Source organism: Apodemus sylvaticus, chromosome 18 (genome assembly GCF_947179515.1).
Source record: "Apodemus sylvaticus chromosome 18, mApoSyl1.1, whole genome shotgun sequence".
Lineage (NCBI taxonomy): Eukaryota > Metazoa > Chordata > Mammalia > Rodentia > Muridae > Apodemus > Apodemus sylvaticus.
In genome coordinates this window covers 38,507,687-38,526,229 of record NC_067489.1, presented here as the reverse complement: position 1 = coordinate 38,526,229, position 18,543 = coordinate 38,507,687, and the positions used below count along the sequence as shown (strand labels likewise).

General features: G+C 44.0%; 1 protein-coding gene across 7 annotated transcripts in view; it reads left to right on the top strand.

The window, feature by feature from the left end:
* The window catches only part of Mtus1 (microtubule associated scaffold protein 1), a 149,974-nt gene that overhangs the window by 84,240 nt on the left and 47,191 nt on the right, over positions 1-18,543 (top strand). For 6 of the 7 annotated variants that reach the window (XM_052162382.1, XM_052162375.1, XM_052162376.1 and 3 more), the window contains 2 exons: positions 1,886-2,017; positions 5,071-5,109. In XM_052162382.1, coding sequence (XP_052018342.1) covers positions 1,886-2,017; positions 5,071-5,109 — 171 coding nt within the window. Of the gene's footprint in view, positions 1-1,885; positions 2,018-5,070; positions 5,110-12,015; positions 12,473-18,543 lie in introns of those variants that run through there. The other variant, XM_052162380.1, reaches the window with a different exon arrangement.

Sequence of the window (18,543 nt, the reverse complement as noted above, 5' to 3'; positions counted from 1 at the left end):
GCTACCCTCTGTGGCTAGCTGTCACAAATCCCTTAAGCCAGTAAATCAAAACTCTAGAAGCTTATAAGTAATCAATCAGATTTATAAATCAATGAATTCTCAATTCTCAAGACGCCCACACAATCATTTCAGAGCCAATTGATGATGATAGAAGCTGCCCACCTAGATTAGGCTCATATCGACCTGTGGCTACTTAAAGTCACGCAGAATTGGGATCGGCTTCCTTCCTCCTTTCTCCTTCTTGTCCTCTCTCTTCTCCCCTAAGCTTTTGAGCTCCACCTTCCCTTCCACTGCCCACTCACCAGCTCTAGCCCTTATTTTACAAGTTAAGGTGGGGACAAAGTTCACAAGAAGTCACCTGTGTACCTGAGGCCATCCGCAGCCCCTCCAGGGAAAGCGGAATTAGCATCAAAATACAAACAGCACCAGGACTATCCTCCGCACTTCTAGGCCAGTGTCTACTGTTCTATGAGGCCAGCAGCTGGGGGTCTCTTTGCATACTTGAGAAATCCTTTCACTAGTTCTTTATAAGCAAGAGTCCTTTGAGAGTAAGATTCAGAAAAGTGAAGTGTGTATCCAGACTCACGGGCAATCTTATATCCTGTTCATAAACTGAACTGGATTTAATTTTTCAAAAATAGAACAAGTGACTTATTTAACTTGCTGCTGAGTATAACAAAAATTTTCTTGCTCCAAGAAAAGCAAGTCTGAAATCCAATTGTTATAACAGAAGGGACTCCCTTGGATTGGATTGAAAGACTGGTGTCATTGTCTCCCATATGTCCTTTAGAATATGATGCCAAATGTTAGACCACCATGCCCACTAACATCCTGCCAAGTTTGGAATGCCCTACCCCCAAAGTTCTAAGCTAGGTGAGAATTGGAAATCAGGACAGGAACTAGGCAGAAGCTGGCCAGCAGGGTGGATTTGTGTTGATCTAATATTAGGACCATCATCCGGCTATAGGGGAGCTAACAGATGGCTCAGTGCATAGATGCTGGGTAAGGACCAGGACAGCATGTGTATGTGCATGGGCATTGTTGGTGGGGCTTGAGGTCATTCAGCCTAGTGAAAAACATTTCGTGTTCACTTTGACAATTTGTGAGCAAGAGAAATGTCTGAAGTTGGTAATTTACACTCTTCCTTCACAGTGCATATACTGAAATCAAAGTGATACAGGGATGCTGACATGACTCTGAACCAGGGTGACATATACATAATTCATGTGGAACATTCTATACCAGAAAGAAATTATGACTTATTTATTATATGGTAGAATAAAAGTGGATGCCTGGAATTAGGTGTTGGCAGTGTCTTGGAGAAAACAGGTCAGGTTCTTTTAGTGCTTTTAGGAAATTTTGTGTTTTATTATGGGTGGTTTCCATTACTTAGGTGGGTATATATTAGTTTGAGGTTGAGTACCTTTGTAACAGAGTGGGTGCTTCTCTGGAGACCAGATTTTATTCTCGAAGCCATTGAGTACTTTGATTGTTTTTCTTTTTCTTTCTTGCTTTTGTATTTTTACTTCATTAGCATCGGCTGCTTACAGTCTGTATTGTCTTCCTTGAGAGGACTGCTTACCTGTGTGTGGACTGGAAATGTGTGTTAAGCCCCATGGGCAGCCATTTATCTCCCATCTCTCTGGGTTAAAAGCCAAGCTGGAAATGTGCATAAATTGCTCAGGAACAAAATGGTTTTGTGTGTGTGTGTGTGTTCGCTTTTGCATTCTGAGAACATTTATTTTGCACACTTGGGACCAGAAACTGCCTCTGCCGTTTTTGACACTGGGTGATTGTTATCAATTTGTAGTCTCTTTGGGACAAATATCGGGGACTGCTGTTGTATTTATGTACTAAATAAGATGTACTCTTCAATTTGTTGTAGGTGGTAATGCTGCTATCAATAAGTATGAAGAGAAGCCTCCCAAACAACCATTTCAGAACGGGTCAGGACCCTTACATCTGAAGCCTTTGGGACCCAGAGTTCATGCACACTTGCTCAAGACTTCTCCAAAAGGTATCGCCTTCACTGTGACTAGAAGGAAGTAGTTTTAAACTCCTTGGCTTTTAGGAGGTTAAGTTTTGACAAGTAGGCTTATGATACAATTTAACAATTATATATTTAAACACCACGTGAGTAAGAAAATACATTTTAATGATGAGATGTTCTCATTCCCCAAGAGTCTCCAAATTCTATAGATAGATGAAGCCCAATAGTAAAAATCAACAGGTAGAGAGGCTAAAGAGGTGACTCTGATTAAGAACACTGACTGGTCTTGCAAAGGACCAGGTTCAATTCCCAGCACCCATATAGTGGCTAACAACCATTTGTAACTCTAGATCCAGGGAATTTGATGTTCTTTCTGTTGGGCTGCACAGGCACCGCATGTGCACGTGCATACTCCTGCACACAGACATGCATGCGGGAGGCAAAACACCCACCTCATAAAATAAGAAATAAATCTCAGAAAAAAAGCAGGTAGAGCAGAGATGTCCAGGGACACTAACAGATAAAGCTAGTGTTCAGCTCTACTAGGATGATCCTCCAGACGAGAGAGAGGAACCAGCTTCTGTCCCCCCCCCCCCCCATGCCCGTGGTTCATGTCTGTTACCTGCTTGCCTTGTTCGAGACCATGTTCTTGTTCCACGTTGCTCCCAGCCATTTGTCTGACCTTTCTGTAGCATTCACCTTGCAATTACCGTGGCTGCTGAGAGAACAGGCAGTGTGTAGCGTAAACTGAGCCTGCAGCGTTTCCACGTAGCCTTGTCACAGCCAAGAGTGTGGTATTTATATCAGAAAACTGGAACAGCTGCCACAGCTTCCCCTGTGTTCTCTCTCTTTGTATGTATGGATGCTGGCATAGGTGTCAAAGATCATGTGGTAACTTGAGGCTGCTGACCTAGGCTACAGTTAGCGATGCTCCTCCCTCTACCTTCTTCCCTCCCTCCTTCCCTCCCTCCCTCCCTCCCCTTCTCTCTCTCTTTCTCTCTCTCTCCCTCCCTCTCCCTCTCCCTTTCCCTTCCCCTCTCTCTCTTTCAAAGATTTATTTATTATATGTATGTGAGTGAAGAAGAAGGGCGGGCAGCCCTTGGAAGAATATTGTGAGCCACCATGTGGTTGGTGCGAGTTGAAGTCAGGACCTCTAGAAGAGCAGTCAGTGCTCTTAACCGCTGAGCCATCTGGTACAACCACTTTGGAAATCAGTCTGGCGGTTCCTCAGAAAACTGGACATGACACTTCCGGAGGACCCTGCTATACCTCTCCTGGGCATATACCCAAAGGATTCCCCGGCATGCAATAAAAACACATGCTTCATTATGTTCATAGCAGCCTTATTTATAATAGCCAGAAGCTGGAAAGAACCCAGATGCCCCTCAAAGGAGGAATGGATACAGAAAATGTGGTATATTTACATAATGGAATACTACTCAGCAATTAGAAACAATGAATTCACAAAATTTTTAGGCAAATGGTTTGATCTGGAAAATATCCAAAGTGAGGTACCCCAGTCACAAAAGAATACACATGGAATGCAATCTCTGATAAGTGGATATTAATTAGCCCAGAAGCCCTGAATACCCAAGGTACAAATCGCATAACAAATGACTCCCATGAAGAAGTATGGAGAAGGTCCTGATCGTGGAAAGGATTGATCTAGCACTGGAGGGGAATATAAGGACAGAGAAAAAAAAGGAGGGAGATGATTGGAGAATGGATGGAGAGAAGAAGGTTTATGGGACATATGGGGAGTGGGGATCCGGGAAAGGGGAAATCATTTGGAATGTAAACAAAGAATATAGAAAATAAAAATATTAAAAAAAATATGTATGTGAGTACACTGTCACTGTCTTCAGACACCAGAAGAGGGCTTCAGATCTCATTACAGATAGTCTGTGAGCCACCATGTGGTTGCTGGGATTTGAACTCAGGACCTTCAGAAAAGCAGTCAGCGCTCTTAACCAGTAAGCCATCTCTCCAGCCTGCTTTTTTCCCCTTTCTACTGGGTTAATGGAGAAAAACAAAAATGCAGGGTGGAGCAAGTCCTGTTGGGGGATGATTATTTACTGTGCCATTAGGGTCTTATTTGTCATACACACAGCTCTGAGGCATCAGATCGTCCCGTGCTAAGATGGCAGTGGTTTTTAATCATGATTTTTAAAACCCCATACTCCCCGCAACAGTATCTAAAAATAAACTCTGTTGGTGGAGCTTTGATCCTGAGGTGATTTTCAGAGAATTAGAGACCCCACTGATGACTTTAAAACAGGACATGCCAATCTCCTGAAAGCCCAACAGCTGCATCTCTGGGCATCTCGTGGAGGTCCATTTATGATGCCACATAACTCTTAAAGGGAGATGATCTTCTCTTCCCGCAGACGGACTCTGGCACTTCCGACCAGTCAGCTACAGATGGTCAGTCACTTGATGAGTCTTTGATGTTGAGCGCGGGCGCTTACAGTTCTCCGGAGCATCTACCTGTAAAGTTCCTGGTTGCATTTTATGCTGCATCAGTTTGGAGAAACATCTCCAGTGTACTCTTCCTTCATAGCTGCATAGAAGTCAGGCCCTTGGGAGGCCACACGCCAGCATCCCTCTTTCACAAAGTGTAGCCTGTTTCCTGTGTGCAGTAGAACAGGGAAAATACAAGTGAAGCACTAAGGCCTCCCCTTGCCTGGAGTGTACCTCAGTGGTGGAGTGTTCGCCCAATCTCTGGGCCCTGGGTTCAGACACTAGAATACAGAATAAATAAATGAATTAAAATTTAAGTGAACTTTAATTGTCTTTGACTACAAAATAGACCATGCTTTGTCCTTTGAAAACTGATACTGTGTTTTTGATGACTAATCCGTATCACTCTCACTATTAACTATTTAGATACTTCCTATATTATCTATATTTGAAAAAGTGTACTTGATCAAGTTGTTTATATCTTGGATTTTTCTCAGTGGCTAGCTGGAACCTAAAATTTAGAGGTTAATGGAAAATGAAGCCACTGTTATTTGCAAAATAGCTTGAGATTTCCGTAGCATTTCCGATAAAGCGAGTATTTGTGTTCTGTCCCGTTCTAGGCCCTTCAAGGAAGAGTCTGTTTACAGCTTTCAATTCAGGTAAGTGACCACCTCAAGTATGAATACATTAAAACTGGTTCCATTTGATCAAACCTATTGAATGATTAAACATATTGAAACTTATTTGTAATTACTTTCACTGGTATAGCTCTAAGTCAAAATTCAGGCTTTAAGGTGTAATAACTGCTTATGACATGACTGTTTGGGAAGCATGAATTGATGAACCATCTAACACAAGAAGATGGCAATTTATTATACAGATAAATTTAGCTTAAAGTGATTTTTTTAAAAAAAAATATGGTTCTTGTGAAATAAAACTGGACACCTCTCTAAATATACATGTTATTTTAAATTGGGTCATCCTTAATTGTAAAATGGTCTTAAGATACAATTTTTAACTTATTGGATTAATTCAACAGCTTTCTATATTTCTGACTTCCCCCATACACACTCTTGTTGGACATATATTTCTAAGGCAGTCTGTAACTTAAAGCCCCCCAGCTACATTGACAGTTTAATACTTCCTTTTGAGGAGCTAAAGATCTTATAAAACATATTCATCCAAGTTTCACCTTATTCATTCACCGTGTGCAGTCAGCCCTGCGCTGCCTGCACGCTCTCATTTTTTATTGCAGCGATAGTTACAGCCACAGGGCTTCCAAGCCCACTGCACGTCAGAACAGAAAGCCAGAAAAAAGGAAGGCCACGTGGCAGCATGCAAAGTAGTTGTTACACAGGACCTCACATCATCAGTACAGAATTCAGCCGGGCCATGGGGTCCCCTCAGCTGTAAGCATGGAGGTTAGTTAGTTTTACAACTCAATGGTGCTTAGTTAGTTTCACAACTCAACGCCGGCCTGGAATTAGTTTGAGTCTAATGCGGAAACCTTGCCCTGTGTGGCTTTTGAAGCACAACTGCTTGTAACTATTGGCATTCCGTGTTGTTACATGCCACGGAGTGATCATGTTTAATAGGTCACCCAGTGTAAGTGTGACAACAGTGAACCTCTTGGGTACTTGGTTGGTTCTCTGTCCCATTCACTGTGATCGTGTATTAGGAACTGTTTAACAATCGTCTCTGTCAACATTTGGGGAAGTTTCTTGTGATGGATACTTCAAAATGGAATTATAAAAACTAAAGCACATGCATTTTATAGTCACTCGGATAGTCATACTATTTTCAAAAAGCTTCATACTGGATTCTGATATGATCCACAATATAAAAGCGCTGGGTATACTCTGGCCAATCTCAGATTTTATTTATGTATTTATTTTTAAATAATTTATGTATTTTATTTAATATTGTAAAAATTTTTTCCTTTAATGTGTGTTTTGCCTGAGTGTCCACCAGTGCTCCACATGCGTTCTGTGCACGGAAAGGCCAAAGAAAGGTGACAGATCCCCGGGATCTGGAGTTGCAGTTGTGAGTCCCTGGGATCTGGAGTTGCAGTTGTGAGTCCCTGGGATCTGGAGTCGCAGTTGTGAGTCCCTGGGATCTGGAGTTGCAGTTGTGAGTCCCTGGGATCTGGAGTTGCAGTTGTGAGTCCCTGGGATCTGGAGTTGCAGTTGTGAGTCCCTGGGATCTGGAGTTGCAGTTGTGAGTCCCTGGGATCTGGAGTTGCAGTTGTGAGTCCCCGGGATCTGGAGTCGCAGTTGTGAGTCCCCGGGATCTGGAGTTGCAGTTGTGAGCTGCCATGTAGGTTCTGGGAACTAATCCCTGATCCTTAGTCACGCTCTAAATCCCTGCGCCATCTCTCCAGCCCCTGGTGGTTATTGTTGTTGATGATGTTGTTGATGTTGTTTTATTTTTTTAGTTGGGGTTGTGTGAAATAATATTTGAAATGTTCCACCATTATTTTGGTTTAACGGTTATTGTAAAGACATTCCTTTACCTCAGAAGCCAGTGAAGAAGCTATGACCTTGTGAGGCTTGGGCGTTGGTGTAAATCTTGGTTCTCCTCCTTTCTATTTCTGTCCTGACCTCTGGCTGCTTGCTAAGCCTCTCCAGGGCTCCGGTTTCTCGTCTGGCAGCATGGGAATGTTCAGATAAACCCCAGTGTGGGAATGGTTTTGACCGGGTGGACCGTTTTTCCCCCCAGGCTCTCACATGGTAGCGGCCACGGCGGCTAGGGCTGGCAGGGCTAATAGTATTTCCTGTTGATCCCGTTCACAGCTTTATATTGGAGGTAACCCCCGAACCCAGGGTGTTGAGTCCTCGGAAACCCTCAAAGCAAGTGGGAAAACCCACTAACACTGTGAACCACCTTCCTGAGGTCTAGCTGTTGTGATTTATTTAAAGGTTATGATGACACGCTGAGCTTCTAGGCCACACTGGCTCTAAATAAAACATGCTTGCTGCTGATGAGGAAGCTGTCCCACACCACGGCATTACTATTATTACCGTGGCTCCGACACTCATAGTTGTTCTTTGGGATACCTCGGGCACCCCAAGTTGTGTTTACCCGGTCCGTTGACTGTTTTAGAGATCATCAGGTGCCACGGTGTCTGCCCTGGAAGTAGAGACACCTGCTCCACCTGTGACATTTCTTAAACATGGGCCGGGGGCGTGTGGCTTTCTGCATCTCCTTTCTCCAATGTCTGGAGGTGGCTGAGAGCTGCAGACCTACTCTGGGGAGGAGAGGAGATGCTGCCACACTGTGCACCTGCGATCTTTCCTTATTATGTGTTGGCGATCTCAACTTTGCTCTCATGTTGAAAGGGTGGATGCCATTTGGATACATGGAAAATTTGATACTTTGTGTTAGGAAGAATGTGTTAGGAAGATTCACTTAGTGACTCGCACTGCAACAGTCACTACCTTTTGGGCCAGGAATAGATGTCTTCACCCAGGGCACATGAATGTATTCTACACAGAAAGGTTTTAAGTGTATATGAATAAAAACACCATAAATATAGACCTGAGTATAGAAGGCCTTTCCAGTAACATGTATATAACAATAGAGATTAATAATTGTGACAGCACATGATTTGAACTTCATTTTGTCAAGTCATTACTACCAGTAGTAAGAACAAAGCCAAACAATGTCACTACAGCACATTTGCTCCGTGTAGCACTCTCAAACTAGCAGGACAGATCCAGCCTCACAGTAGATGCTAAAAGGGCCTATGGCATTGAGACACCTCTGTCGAAATCCTTATTGCTTTTTTTTTTTTTTAACTGAAAAAGAGAAGTCACTATGTGAAATTCATGGGGAACCAAATAAGACTCCAAGGTAGTCAAAAACAACCTTGTGGAGGAAAACAAAGAAAGGCGAAGCTACCATAATTCTTGCTTTCAAGTCTATAATTAAAACATTCTGCCGGGTGGTGGTGACACACACCTGTAATCCCAGCACTCTGGGAGGCAGAGGCAGGCAGATTTCTGAGTTCGAGGCCAGCCTGGTCTACAGAGTGAGTTCCAGGACAGCCAGGGCTATACAGAGAAACCCTGTCTCGAAAAAACCAAATCCAAAAAAGCCAAAAAGCCCCCCCCCCCAAAAAAAAATTCTGAAATGAGCCCAAAGGTTGATACATAGACCAATGCAATGGGACAGCCCAGAAAGAAACCCATGAACTCAAAGTCCATTGAATTTGGCAAGACTCCAAAAATATGAAGCAGAGGAACCATTCTCTAAGAGGTGGTGTGAGGAGAATTAGATGTGTGTGGGTGCAGTGGACACAAACCTTCATCTCCCCTCATACACAGAAAACCACTCAAAATGAATGGAAAATAAGATTCAAAGCTGAAGAAAACCTCAGGAGACAGAAGGGGCGAGAGCTGCCCGGCTTTATCATTGTCTGTGGTTTCTTAGATTAATGCCAGAAGCATGGGGCAAGCAAAACTGGACAAGTGGGGGCTTGCCGGGGCTCCAATTCTTCTGCTTAGTGAGGGGACCAGTCGGTGGCCCGACAGGTGACCTACGAGATGAAGGGGCCACTATAAGCCATGTTCCCAATGAGGAATGTGTGGTCAATATTCCCATATTTACTAGAGTGCAATCGAGGTATGGGAGGAAGATTTGGTCTGCCATGTTCTTTGCAGCATTATCATCAATAGCTGTGAGATGTAAGAATAGCTTACATGTCTGTGTAGCTAAAGAAAATGTGGTGTATCCACACGACGGAATCTTAGTCCCAGTACTATACAAACAAAGGAAATGGGGCTGAGGAGATGGCTGGTTGGTAAAAGTACTTGATGTGAAAGCTTAGGGCATGCACTGTGAGTGTGTGTGACCTGGGAACTCTTGGAGTTGGGAGGGGAGATAGAGTCTCTGCAGACATGTGGACCAGGTATCCTGGTGAAGACAGCTGGAAGGGCAACAAACTATCCCAAACAATAAATGTCAAAAGAACCTGATGGCCGTCCCCTGACCTCTCCCCACACAGTGTGGCCCATGTGTCATTCACGGGCATGAATGCACAGAAGGGAGATTATGTTTGGTATCTAAAGCTGTGGGAATTCTAGCAGCGTAATATGTAATGGCTTCTCGGCACCGGTGGTGCTGGCCAAGAAATGGAAGTTGCTGTTGAGAGATTCAGTTATGAAAGCTCAAGACATTGTTACAACACATATATAGTTAACAGTAAGTAGCATAGGCTAAAAATGTGTTGAGGGTAGGATTTGTGTTCTTGGTATAATAACAGAGATGAGCACACAAAAAACCTGAAAAATATGTATGACCGTATGACCAAGAAATATGAAAATGAACTAACTGTTAAGTGATTTAAGTGTGCGCTGTCCATTTGGACTGTTTTTTGATATCTCTTTAGGCAGGTACCCTGCAGAAGACGGAAAAGGGCAGGAGCTTACACACTGCACCAGAGTGTAAGCTATTGCATAGGGAATAGCTTTCCACCCAAGACACAGAGCCCAAGAAGAGATTTTCCTTTTTCATTATTATTATTATTACTTTTTGGACTTCTTTAAAATAGGAGGAAATGGAAGACTTAGAGGGATGCCACAGTAGTTGATAGTTTTACTATTCAGAAAACAAACAAACAACAACAAAACAAGAAACCAAAAGACCCAGCACCACCAAAAACCAACTGAAGTCTAAAAGCTATGAGCTGCTCCACCTTAAGCACCAAACTTGGCTTTGCTGGTTTTCTGTAGTCTTTGCCCTCTGCTGATCCCTGGGACAAAGTTAACAGCAGACACGGTTCTTTGTTGCACTCATGTCAGCTGGCCACCAGGGGGCAGATGATGTTTGGGAGAGAACGAAGCCAGGCAGTTTGAAGCTTGTGTCTAAGCAAATTTTTGTGGGGAGAGCTTTTCACAAACAGGAGCCATATTTGGTTTTCCCTTACACTGATATTATTTGTATTATTTCAGCTTCTTTCTGCATTTAGGGGAAAAGGTTAGTATTTAACATGCATGAGATAGGTTATGGTAGTGCAGTTCAAATACATTTTTCTTATTTTAAGTTTTTTTAAAAATTTTATTTCTATGTGTGAGGGTGTTTTGCTTACATGCATGTCTGTGTATCACATGCATGCATCATGCCTGGAAAGGGTAGGTAGTGGGCATTGGATCCCTTGGGGCTGGAGATGATTGTGAGCTGTCATGGGTGTGCTGGGAACTGAACATGCGTCCTCTGGAAGTATAGCTATTAACTGCCAAGCCATTTCTTAAGCCCCTTAAAATGAAATTTTTAGTAAATGTACTTAATTGGTGAGTGGTGGGTTGGTTATTTCTTCCTTGGTAAGCTAATAGTTTTCTCTGTGACAGAATAGTTTACTATTAACAAAACAACCCCTGAAAAAGATCCCACCCCAAAACCAAAAATTGACTATATCGACAGTGGTGTGTCTGTTTATGACACTAATTTTATTTCTCATTCAGTTTATAACTTTGATTCTCACCGATATCTTTTTGAACATGTTTTGATAGCATAGGAGGAACTTGTGGTCTTGTTTTGTTTTTTCATATTCAGATTTTGGGGAAAGGTGTTTAAAGGTTTTAAAAATAACAACCTGTGATTTAACAGAGGAAAACAACTCAAAGGTCTGTTTCTTCGACTGTAATTCAAAGTCCATAGGAAAACACAGATACTTACGTTAAGATTCATAACAGTAGCAAAATTACAGTGAATCAAGTAGCCACAAAGACAGTTTTATGTTCGGAGGGCAGTGTGAGGAACTGTATTAAGTTGCAGCATTAGGAAAGGGTGAGAACCGCCACTGTAATTCCAGTGTTGTTGCTGGTTCTGTTGCCATGGATATGTTCAGTTAGGAGATGGGTTGGGTGTGGGTGTGTTCCTTCAGCCCCTGAGTGACTCTCTGTGGACTGCTGACATATTGTCATCTTCTGACAGGGCAGGGCTTGTGTACAAGCAAAGGGATGAGTTACCTCCAGTTCTTCTCTTCTGTCCTCTCCGATTCTCAGACGCTGGGCAGGATTTCTGAAAGAATAACTGCTTTTTTTTTAAAAAAAAAAAAATTGGTTTTAACATTTAGTGTGTTGTTGATGGTACAGGATTTGTTGTCTTACGATATTGTTTACTGAGTCTCAGAAATGCACTAGCTTTTCATTTTTAGTGTGGCTCTCAAGACATCAGAATTAGAGCTGAAAATTTGACAACCTGTCATTAGCACAGTAAAAAAAAAAAGTTGTTTATTTTAAAGATTGGAAGCATTTGTTGCTTGAGGGTTTTGGTCTGTTTGCTTGTTTTTAATCCAAGTAATCCTGTTTACATATAATTAGGTAAGATACCTGGGGAAAGGCCCGGTGATAATAGTGTGAACCTGGGCAGTTAAAAGAAATGGAATCAGCTGACAGATTGCTCTAAGGAAATCTTAGTTTTTGGCGAGCTAATAAATAGACATTAGGCATGTGAGGTGGTTAATTTCCTTTCACCCTGTTCCAAGAAGTGACAGGATCTGCGACATCATTGGCTGTTACATAAAGCTCCTGAGACCACCCACTTCCTCCTCCCCTTTCCATGCCTGATGGGAACCACAACAACCCAGGGCATGCTTGTGCCGTGTGATGTAACTCGGGCTGCTGGCTTCCGGAGCTGCTGCTTACAGCTCTTGCTCAGACGACGGGCATTGTTTTATAGCAACATCTGGGAGTGCAAACGGAAGCCTGGAGCCCGGGGATAGCCAGATCTAGCTTTCTATTTCCCCATCTGGGTGGCCCGGCATTAGCTATGCAGACTTGTTTTTCTCTGGCTGCATCTCTTGACCTGGAAGAACCCTGAGTCGCAAAGAGACAGACAGTATGTGATGGTCCCTGGAAAAGCTGCTTCCCCTGCGAAGTTCTCCCACTGGCTTCGAAGACATGCTGTTGTCTCCCAAATTCTCCTTATCCACCATCCACGTCCGCCTGACCGCCAAAGGACTGCTCCGAAACCTCCGGCTTCCTTCGGGGCTCAGGAAAAACACTGTCATTTTCCACACAGGTTGGTCACGCACAGAGCTCTTGTTCAGCACTGCGTAGGGGAGGGACGTGCTGATGAACTTGCAAATGGCTTCTCAGATTTCTATGGAGACAGATAATTGGGAGCTAAAGCCCTCTTTTAAGGAGAGGCTCTGGCTGGTGAAGGAGGAGCGGTTTTCTCTTGTGTTGGGCAGGAGGGTCCTTAGGTTGCGGGCTGGCAGCAGTTGAAGGCTTGTCTGTGTTTATGGATGCAGGAGTGTTGTCTTGGAACTTTCTGGCTCTGCTCTGCCACCAAACTTGTGAGAGAAAAAGAGAGAGAGAGAGAGGGAGAGAGGGAGAGAAGGAGAGGGAGAAGAAAAAAAAAACAAACAGAACACCTGCTAATTCACATCTATCTCCAAATGGGTTTTGGAAATAGGATGTGAGCCTATTGACTCGATTTCTCTTTGCACTGAAAAAGGAGACGGTTTCTGTGGTTTTGTTTTGCAGTTTCTCACTAACATGGACAGGGTGTTTCAGTACGTGGAAAGACACCCCCCCCACACACACACACACACACATTGCAAACACTCCTAAAATCACCCCAATGCTTGTAGAGGGGCCAGTTTTCTGGTCTTTCTAGAACAAACAGCTGTGGTCACAGACTATTGCCGCTGATGTTGGTGTATTGGGTGTTGTGACTGCTGCCGCCTTTCCTTCTGTTCTGTGCCCAACATGAAACTCTCCTGGTGCATCTCTCCAGGCACCTGTGAGCCTGTCTGCTTAAGCTCAGGTGCTGACGATCGATCGGAACGGTGGTGGATTAAGTTGACTTTGTTGTGTGACTGCTTAAGTCTCCTTACACTCGGTTGGGGCTGCTGCATGTTGCCTTTAACGGGCTTGCCCCTAAGGCTTGAGAAGGCATGATTTTTTGGTGCCACGCGTGTGTTTCCTGTGTGCCTCTTGTTTTTCAGTTGGCTCTTCACTGTCCCTGGTGATTTTTCTTTCTTTTTTATTCTGCTGACAGCTTTTCTTGCTCCCAGGAGGCACCTGCCTTCCCCGTGGGATAATCTTGATATTTTTCTTCCCCACCTTCCCTTCCTCCTTTCACGCCCCTCCCCACTCTTGGCTGGGCATTTGAGTTGGTTGGTCTCATGGCTGAAGATAAATGAACAGTGCTGAAGGCCATGCCCAGCCTAAATGCCACAGCCATTCCTTTCAGCCCTAAAATAAAAGGTGGGGGCCGATGGGGAGCCCAGCGACCGCTGGGGCCTTGGCTTTAATTGCCTGCACCCCCCCCCCAAATAAAAATACATTACAAATATATAAAAAGGTAAAAAAACAATACAGGTGGGCTCTGTTGTTATTACTGCTGTTACTATTACTATTTTTTAAAAAGAAATTTTACCCTATTCTTCTCCACCCCAGCTCTTCCCAGTTCACCCCCACCTCCCTACATAATACAAACAAGTGTGCTTTATGTTAACAGTAGTTTCCATGTTCCAAAGTACCAGCAGCGTTCAATACTAATTTTTAAAACTAATGCAGGACCTGCTCTAAGGTAAAAGAAGGATGCAGAGGGCAGATACGCTCTAAATACATCATATGTGTGTGAAATTTTTAATTTTCATAATTAAAATCAGAAAAAAGAAGGTCTGAGGGCACTGTGTCGTCCAAATGTGCCTCTTTCTGACCCTGGTGCTGCCGCCTTTTACTGTCCTGGTGTCTTGGTTCCCTTTCCTGAGGTACGTTAGCCAAACACAAACATATGGAAGGCTTTCATAGCCTCATTGTTATGCAGACTTGGAAGCTCCGCCCATGTTTTAATTGCTGGCCTTTGTAAAGTTAATACATCTTAGTTTCCTGGTTCCTCAAGTCCTCCTCCCCTGGGTGATGCTGGGGTTGGAACCAGGTCTGGGACGCGTTTGGCCAGCGCTCACTGAGCCCCACACCCAGCCTTTACTCCAGTCCCTTTCCCAGTGTGAAACATTGCCGAGGGAGGAGTGGTTTAATTGTTTCACCATCTGACTGCTTAACGTCTTATAGTGTTTTTGTGAAGCAGGCAGTTTGAGCAAAAGACATAAGGCCTTGAAGACCAGAGTTTATTTAATAGTGGCGTTTGCATCAGGTGTTATTTTCTGAGTTTATGTAAGTATTCCAAAGTCCCTTTGCTGAGAGTCATAATTTTTAGACCCAGAACACACAGTAGCAGCGAGCATGCACCTTATTTTACACAGGGAAGTGTGAGGTCCGAGCACATGAACTAGCGGTAAGTAGAGGCAGGAACACAACCCGTGACCTCTGTAAAGATTGTTTTTTCCCCTCCAGTTCTGGATGTTGCTCCGACTCTTACCAGGAACTAGGAGCAAAGGAGCGCTTTCCGCGTGAAGAAAGCTTGCTAAAGAATCTGAGGCTGAGGAATGGACTCAGCTCATGCAGTGTTTCCTACACAAACATAAAGACCAGGCTTCCATCCCTAGGACCCAAGTAAAAAGTGTAGCAGGCTGGCTTGTGCTCCCAGGGCTGGAGAGGCCGATGCAGGAGGATTGCTGGGGTTGGCTGGTCAGCCAGTTGAGCCAAATTAGTGAGCTTTAACCTCAGGGAGAGACCCTGTCTACAAAATGAGGTAGAGAGCTAACGCAAAAGGCTTGTGAGGCTGACATCTGGCCTCTGTCCCACAAAACTCACACGTGCGTGCATAGTATAGAACCAAGTGTTGTAAAAACAATAACTAGTATTTTGTTTTAAATTACTTAAAGAATTTAATTCTAATTTTAGTTATCTCTAGTAAGACTCTTTGGAGAGTTCGTAGGATTCATCTCATTTTAAGGTCAGAGACATTTTCTAAAAATTGATTGAAGGTGTCATTGCGCTTGGTTTTGTCAAATTAGACTTGTGAGCACTGACTTGTTTCTATCCCTAGTAAAGGGAGTTCTGTTGGCTGTCTTAGTGATGGGGCTACTGCCCTGGATTTCAAGAGTGCCAGGGTAAGATGGCGTTGGCTCTACCAGTAACTTAGTTTATGATTGTCTTCACTTCACAGGGCCATAAATGGGTAGCCCCATGTTCTGCTCTCCAAGGTCTCTGGGCCTCAAATGCCACGAACCTCCCTAGCTCTGGGCTCTTAAACACTAACTGCTCTACTGCACTTGGAAATTAATCTTACCTACCTCCCAAGTCCCTTTAATCCTCCTGGCTTATTTCTCTTTATGACATCATGTTCTTATCGGACCATCAAACCTGACTCATTGTATTATTCATCCTCAGCGATCTACGACAATTGGTTATAAAAACTCAAGACTCCACCCTTGGAGATGATTCTTGTTTTCACTCTGACCACCCTCCTTCAGGAACTCAGGCTGAAGCTTGCTCTTTTGTGGGGGTAAGGGGCTGGGGATGGAACCTAGCACCACCTGCATCCTAGGCAGTTAGTTAGTTGCTTCACCATTGAGCCATGATCCCAAGATGGCTCCTGCTAGTGAGACGGTAACAAAATACTGACAGTGACGGTCCGTGCAGCTAGCGAGGGGTGAGAGCTTTCTGGAAGACTTCATATTGGCTTCATGTCACCGGCTCTTCCTCTTCCACTCCCCCCCCCCCCCCCCCCCCCCCCCCCCCCCCCGCTTCTCACACTGCAAGATCAGTTCATTCATGCCTCATATAAGTGTCTGTTTGGCGCGTGCCATATGCCAGGCACAAGGCCGGGTGCTGAGAAAATAGCCAGGACTAGGTCCCACCACAGCCCCGTGCCTTCCCAAGCCCATAATTGGGCAAGAGGCAGGTAATCACGCTAGGGTGTGGGCCGGGCCCTCGGGCGCCTCTTGGCACCTTCATCCTGGTGTTTCCTGAGTGCCTTTTAAGTGCGGTCCTTAGGAGAAGTGGAATGCACTGTGATAAAAAGCATTCCACTTAAAGAGAATAATGTGAAAAGCCTAGAGAGGTGAGGAAAAAATGCAATAGTTCTGAGCAAACAGTGGAGAGAGAGAGAGAAGCTGGGAACAGACCCCTGGAACGAGGGCATTATGGTACATTGTTACTGACAGGTGTGTCACGGAACTAGGATGTCACTGTTTTCTGTAAGGGCCGGAAGAAGGAAGGCATTCCTGTAGGGACGTTGTGTGATACTGGAAGAGGATGTCAGACACGGATGAAGACTGTCAGGCCCAGGAAGGAATCCTGAAAGTCTGGGATGACCTCGCTAATCGTCTCTAGTTTCTATCAGGAGTTATTTCTTGACAGAGTATTAAAGCTAAGCTAAGTGTATTTTCTTTTTTATTTTTTTCTTTTTTTGATTTTTTTTAAAGATGTATTTATTATTATATGTAAGTACACTGTAGCTGTCTTCAGACACACCAGAAGAGGGCGCAAGATCTCATTACGGGTGGTTGTGAACCACCATGTGGTTGCTGGGATCTGAACTCCAGACCTTCGGAATATCAGCCAGTGCTCTCGACCGCTGAGCCATCTCACCAGCCCTGCTAAGTGTATTTTCAGTTTTTATCACAATACACAGGTCCCTGTTTTATGACGGCTCAGAGAGGGTAAGGGAAATACACTTCTAAGCATAAATATTCCTTGCTTCTCAGTTCAGCGTTCCTTCCAAGCTGGAAATAAGCCCATATTAATTATTAGAAATCATATATCTTGATCCTCAAATACTTCATGTCCTTTTTGACTTGAGTAAAGGCAGCTAATTACACTAAAGATTTAGGATTATTTTTGCTGAGCTAGTGAAATTAAGTGATGTAGTTTCCTCTCAGTTAAAACATTCCTTCCAGTGGGGAAGCTCTTTAAGACTCAGGAAGTCCCTGAAGCTGACCGGAATGGGCTAGCCCCCACACACACTCCTTGAGTTTACATAAGCAGTTAGGACTCATCGGACACTGACTGAAAAGCAGATCTGTCTGGAGTAGACTCAGATCAGCTGAGCTGTCAGGAAGAGGTTGAGCTGCATGCTGGCTGGGCAGTGGGCATCTGGTTGCCGGCTTGTGTTGTCTTTCATCTGGGATGGGCCTTTGGTAATGAGGCTGTCTTTGAGTCATTTCTGCTCCTGTAAGTAGCTCCTTTACCCATACTCCTGTAAGTGACCCCAATAAAACTCATCTGTGTATTGAGTGAGACTTTGGTAGTGTTCTCAGTTTGATCCATTGTTGGTGCCCTATCTGGGGTAAGCAGATGCTTGCCCATCTCTCGCCCATCTCTCCCCAGGAATGATGTCATACAACATTTGGGCGAGTCTTGCCATGTGGCTGCAATAGTATGCCCGCCTAATGTGCAAAGCCCTGAGCTTGATCCCAGAACCCGAGTTAGGGTTGGAAGGGCGTGGCTTGGCCAAGGAAGGAAGTATTGAAGACCAAAGCAGTATTAGAACAACATACCTGAAGCAGTAGTAAAGAACTGTTTTGACTCCACGGCATGTGAATGAAATCTATTCAGTTACAGTAACATTCATCAAATTATGTTCTCATATTTAGGGATTACTTTGGAGGCTTCCTGTAGAATTGCTCTAGGCCTGAAAACCAGACAGTGTAAGACGGGACATACTTCCTCCTGAGACAAAGCTGTACTGTCTGTCTGTGCCTCCGAAGGCGGGATGGGTGTCTCTTCTGGTTCCTTAGCTCCCTTCCTTATGGGTGCCTGCCTCAGGCTCAAAGACAAGGAAATGGGGAAGGAGGATCCCTTAAGCTCCAGTCTCTGTAACATCACATGGCTAAGAGCATAAAAAAACAAAAACAAAAACCCCCGAAAGGCTGAGAAACTGAGTGTTGATTTCTGTAGTTTCTGAAGTGCACAGAGGTATGTCTGGCCTCCAAAAGCCAGGGTGCTTATGCCTCAGAGGCTGTCACTGGCCACTTACCAGTGAAGGTGAGTGTTATTTAACAAATGGACTCTATAACAGACCTTGTGGTTTTGAGTTTTGTTTTGTTTTTGTTTTTTAAATCTGAAATAAGTCAAATCAGTTTTGGTGCTGATTATAAATATTTGTAATGATTCCACTTGTTTTAGTTTGCTTTTCTGTTGTCGTAATAAAACTCTGATCAAAAAGCCAACCTAGGAAGGAAATGGTTTCTTGGCTTACAAGTTACAGTCCACTATTGAGGGAAGCCACGCCAG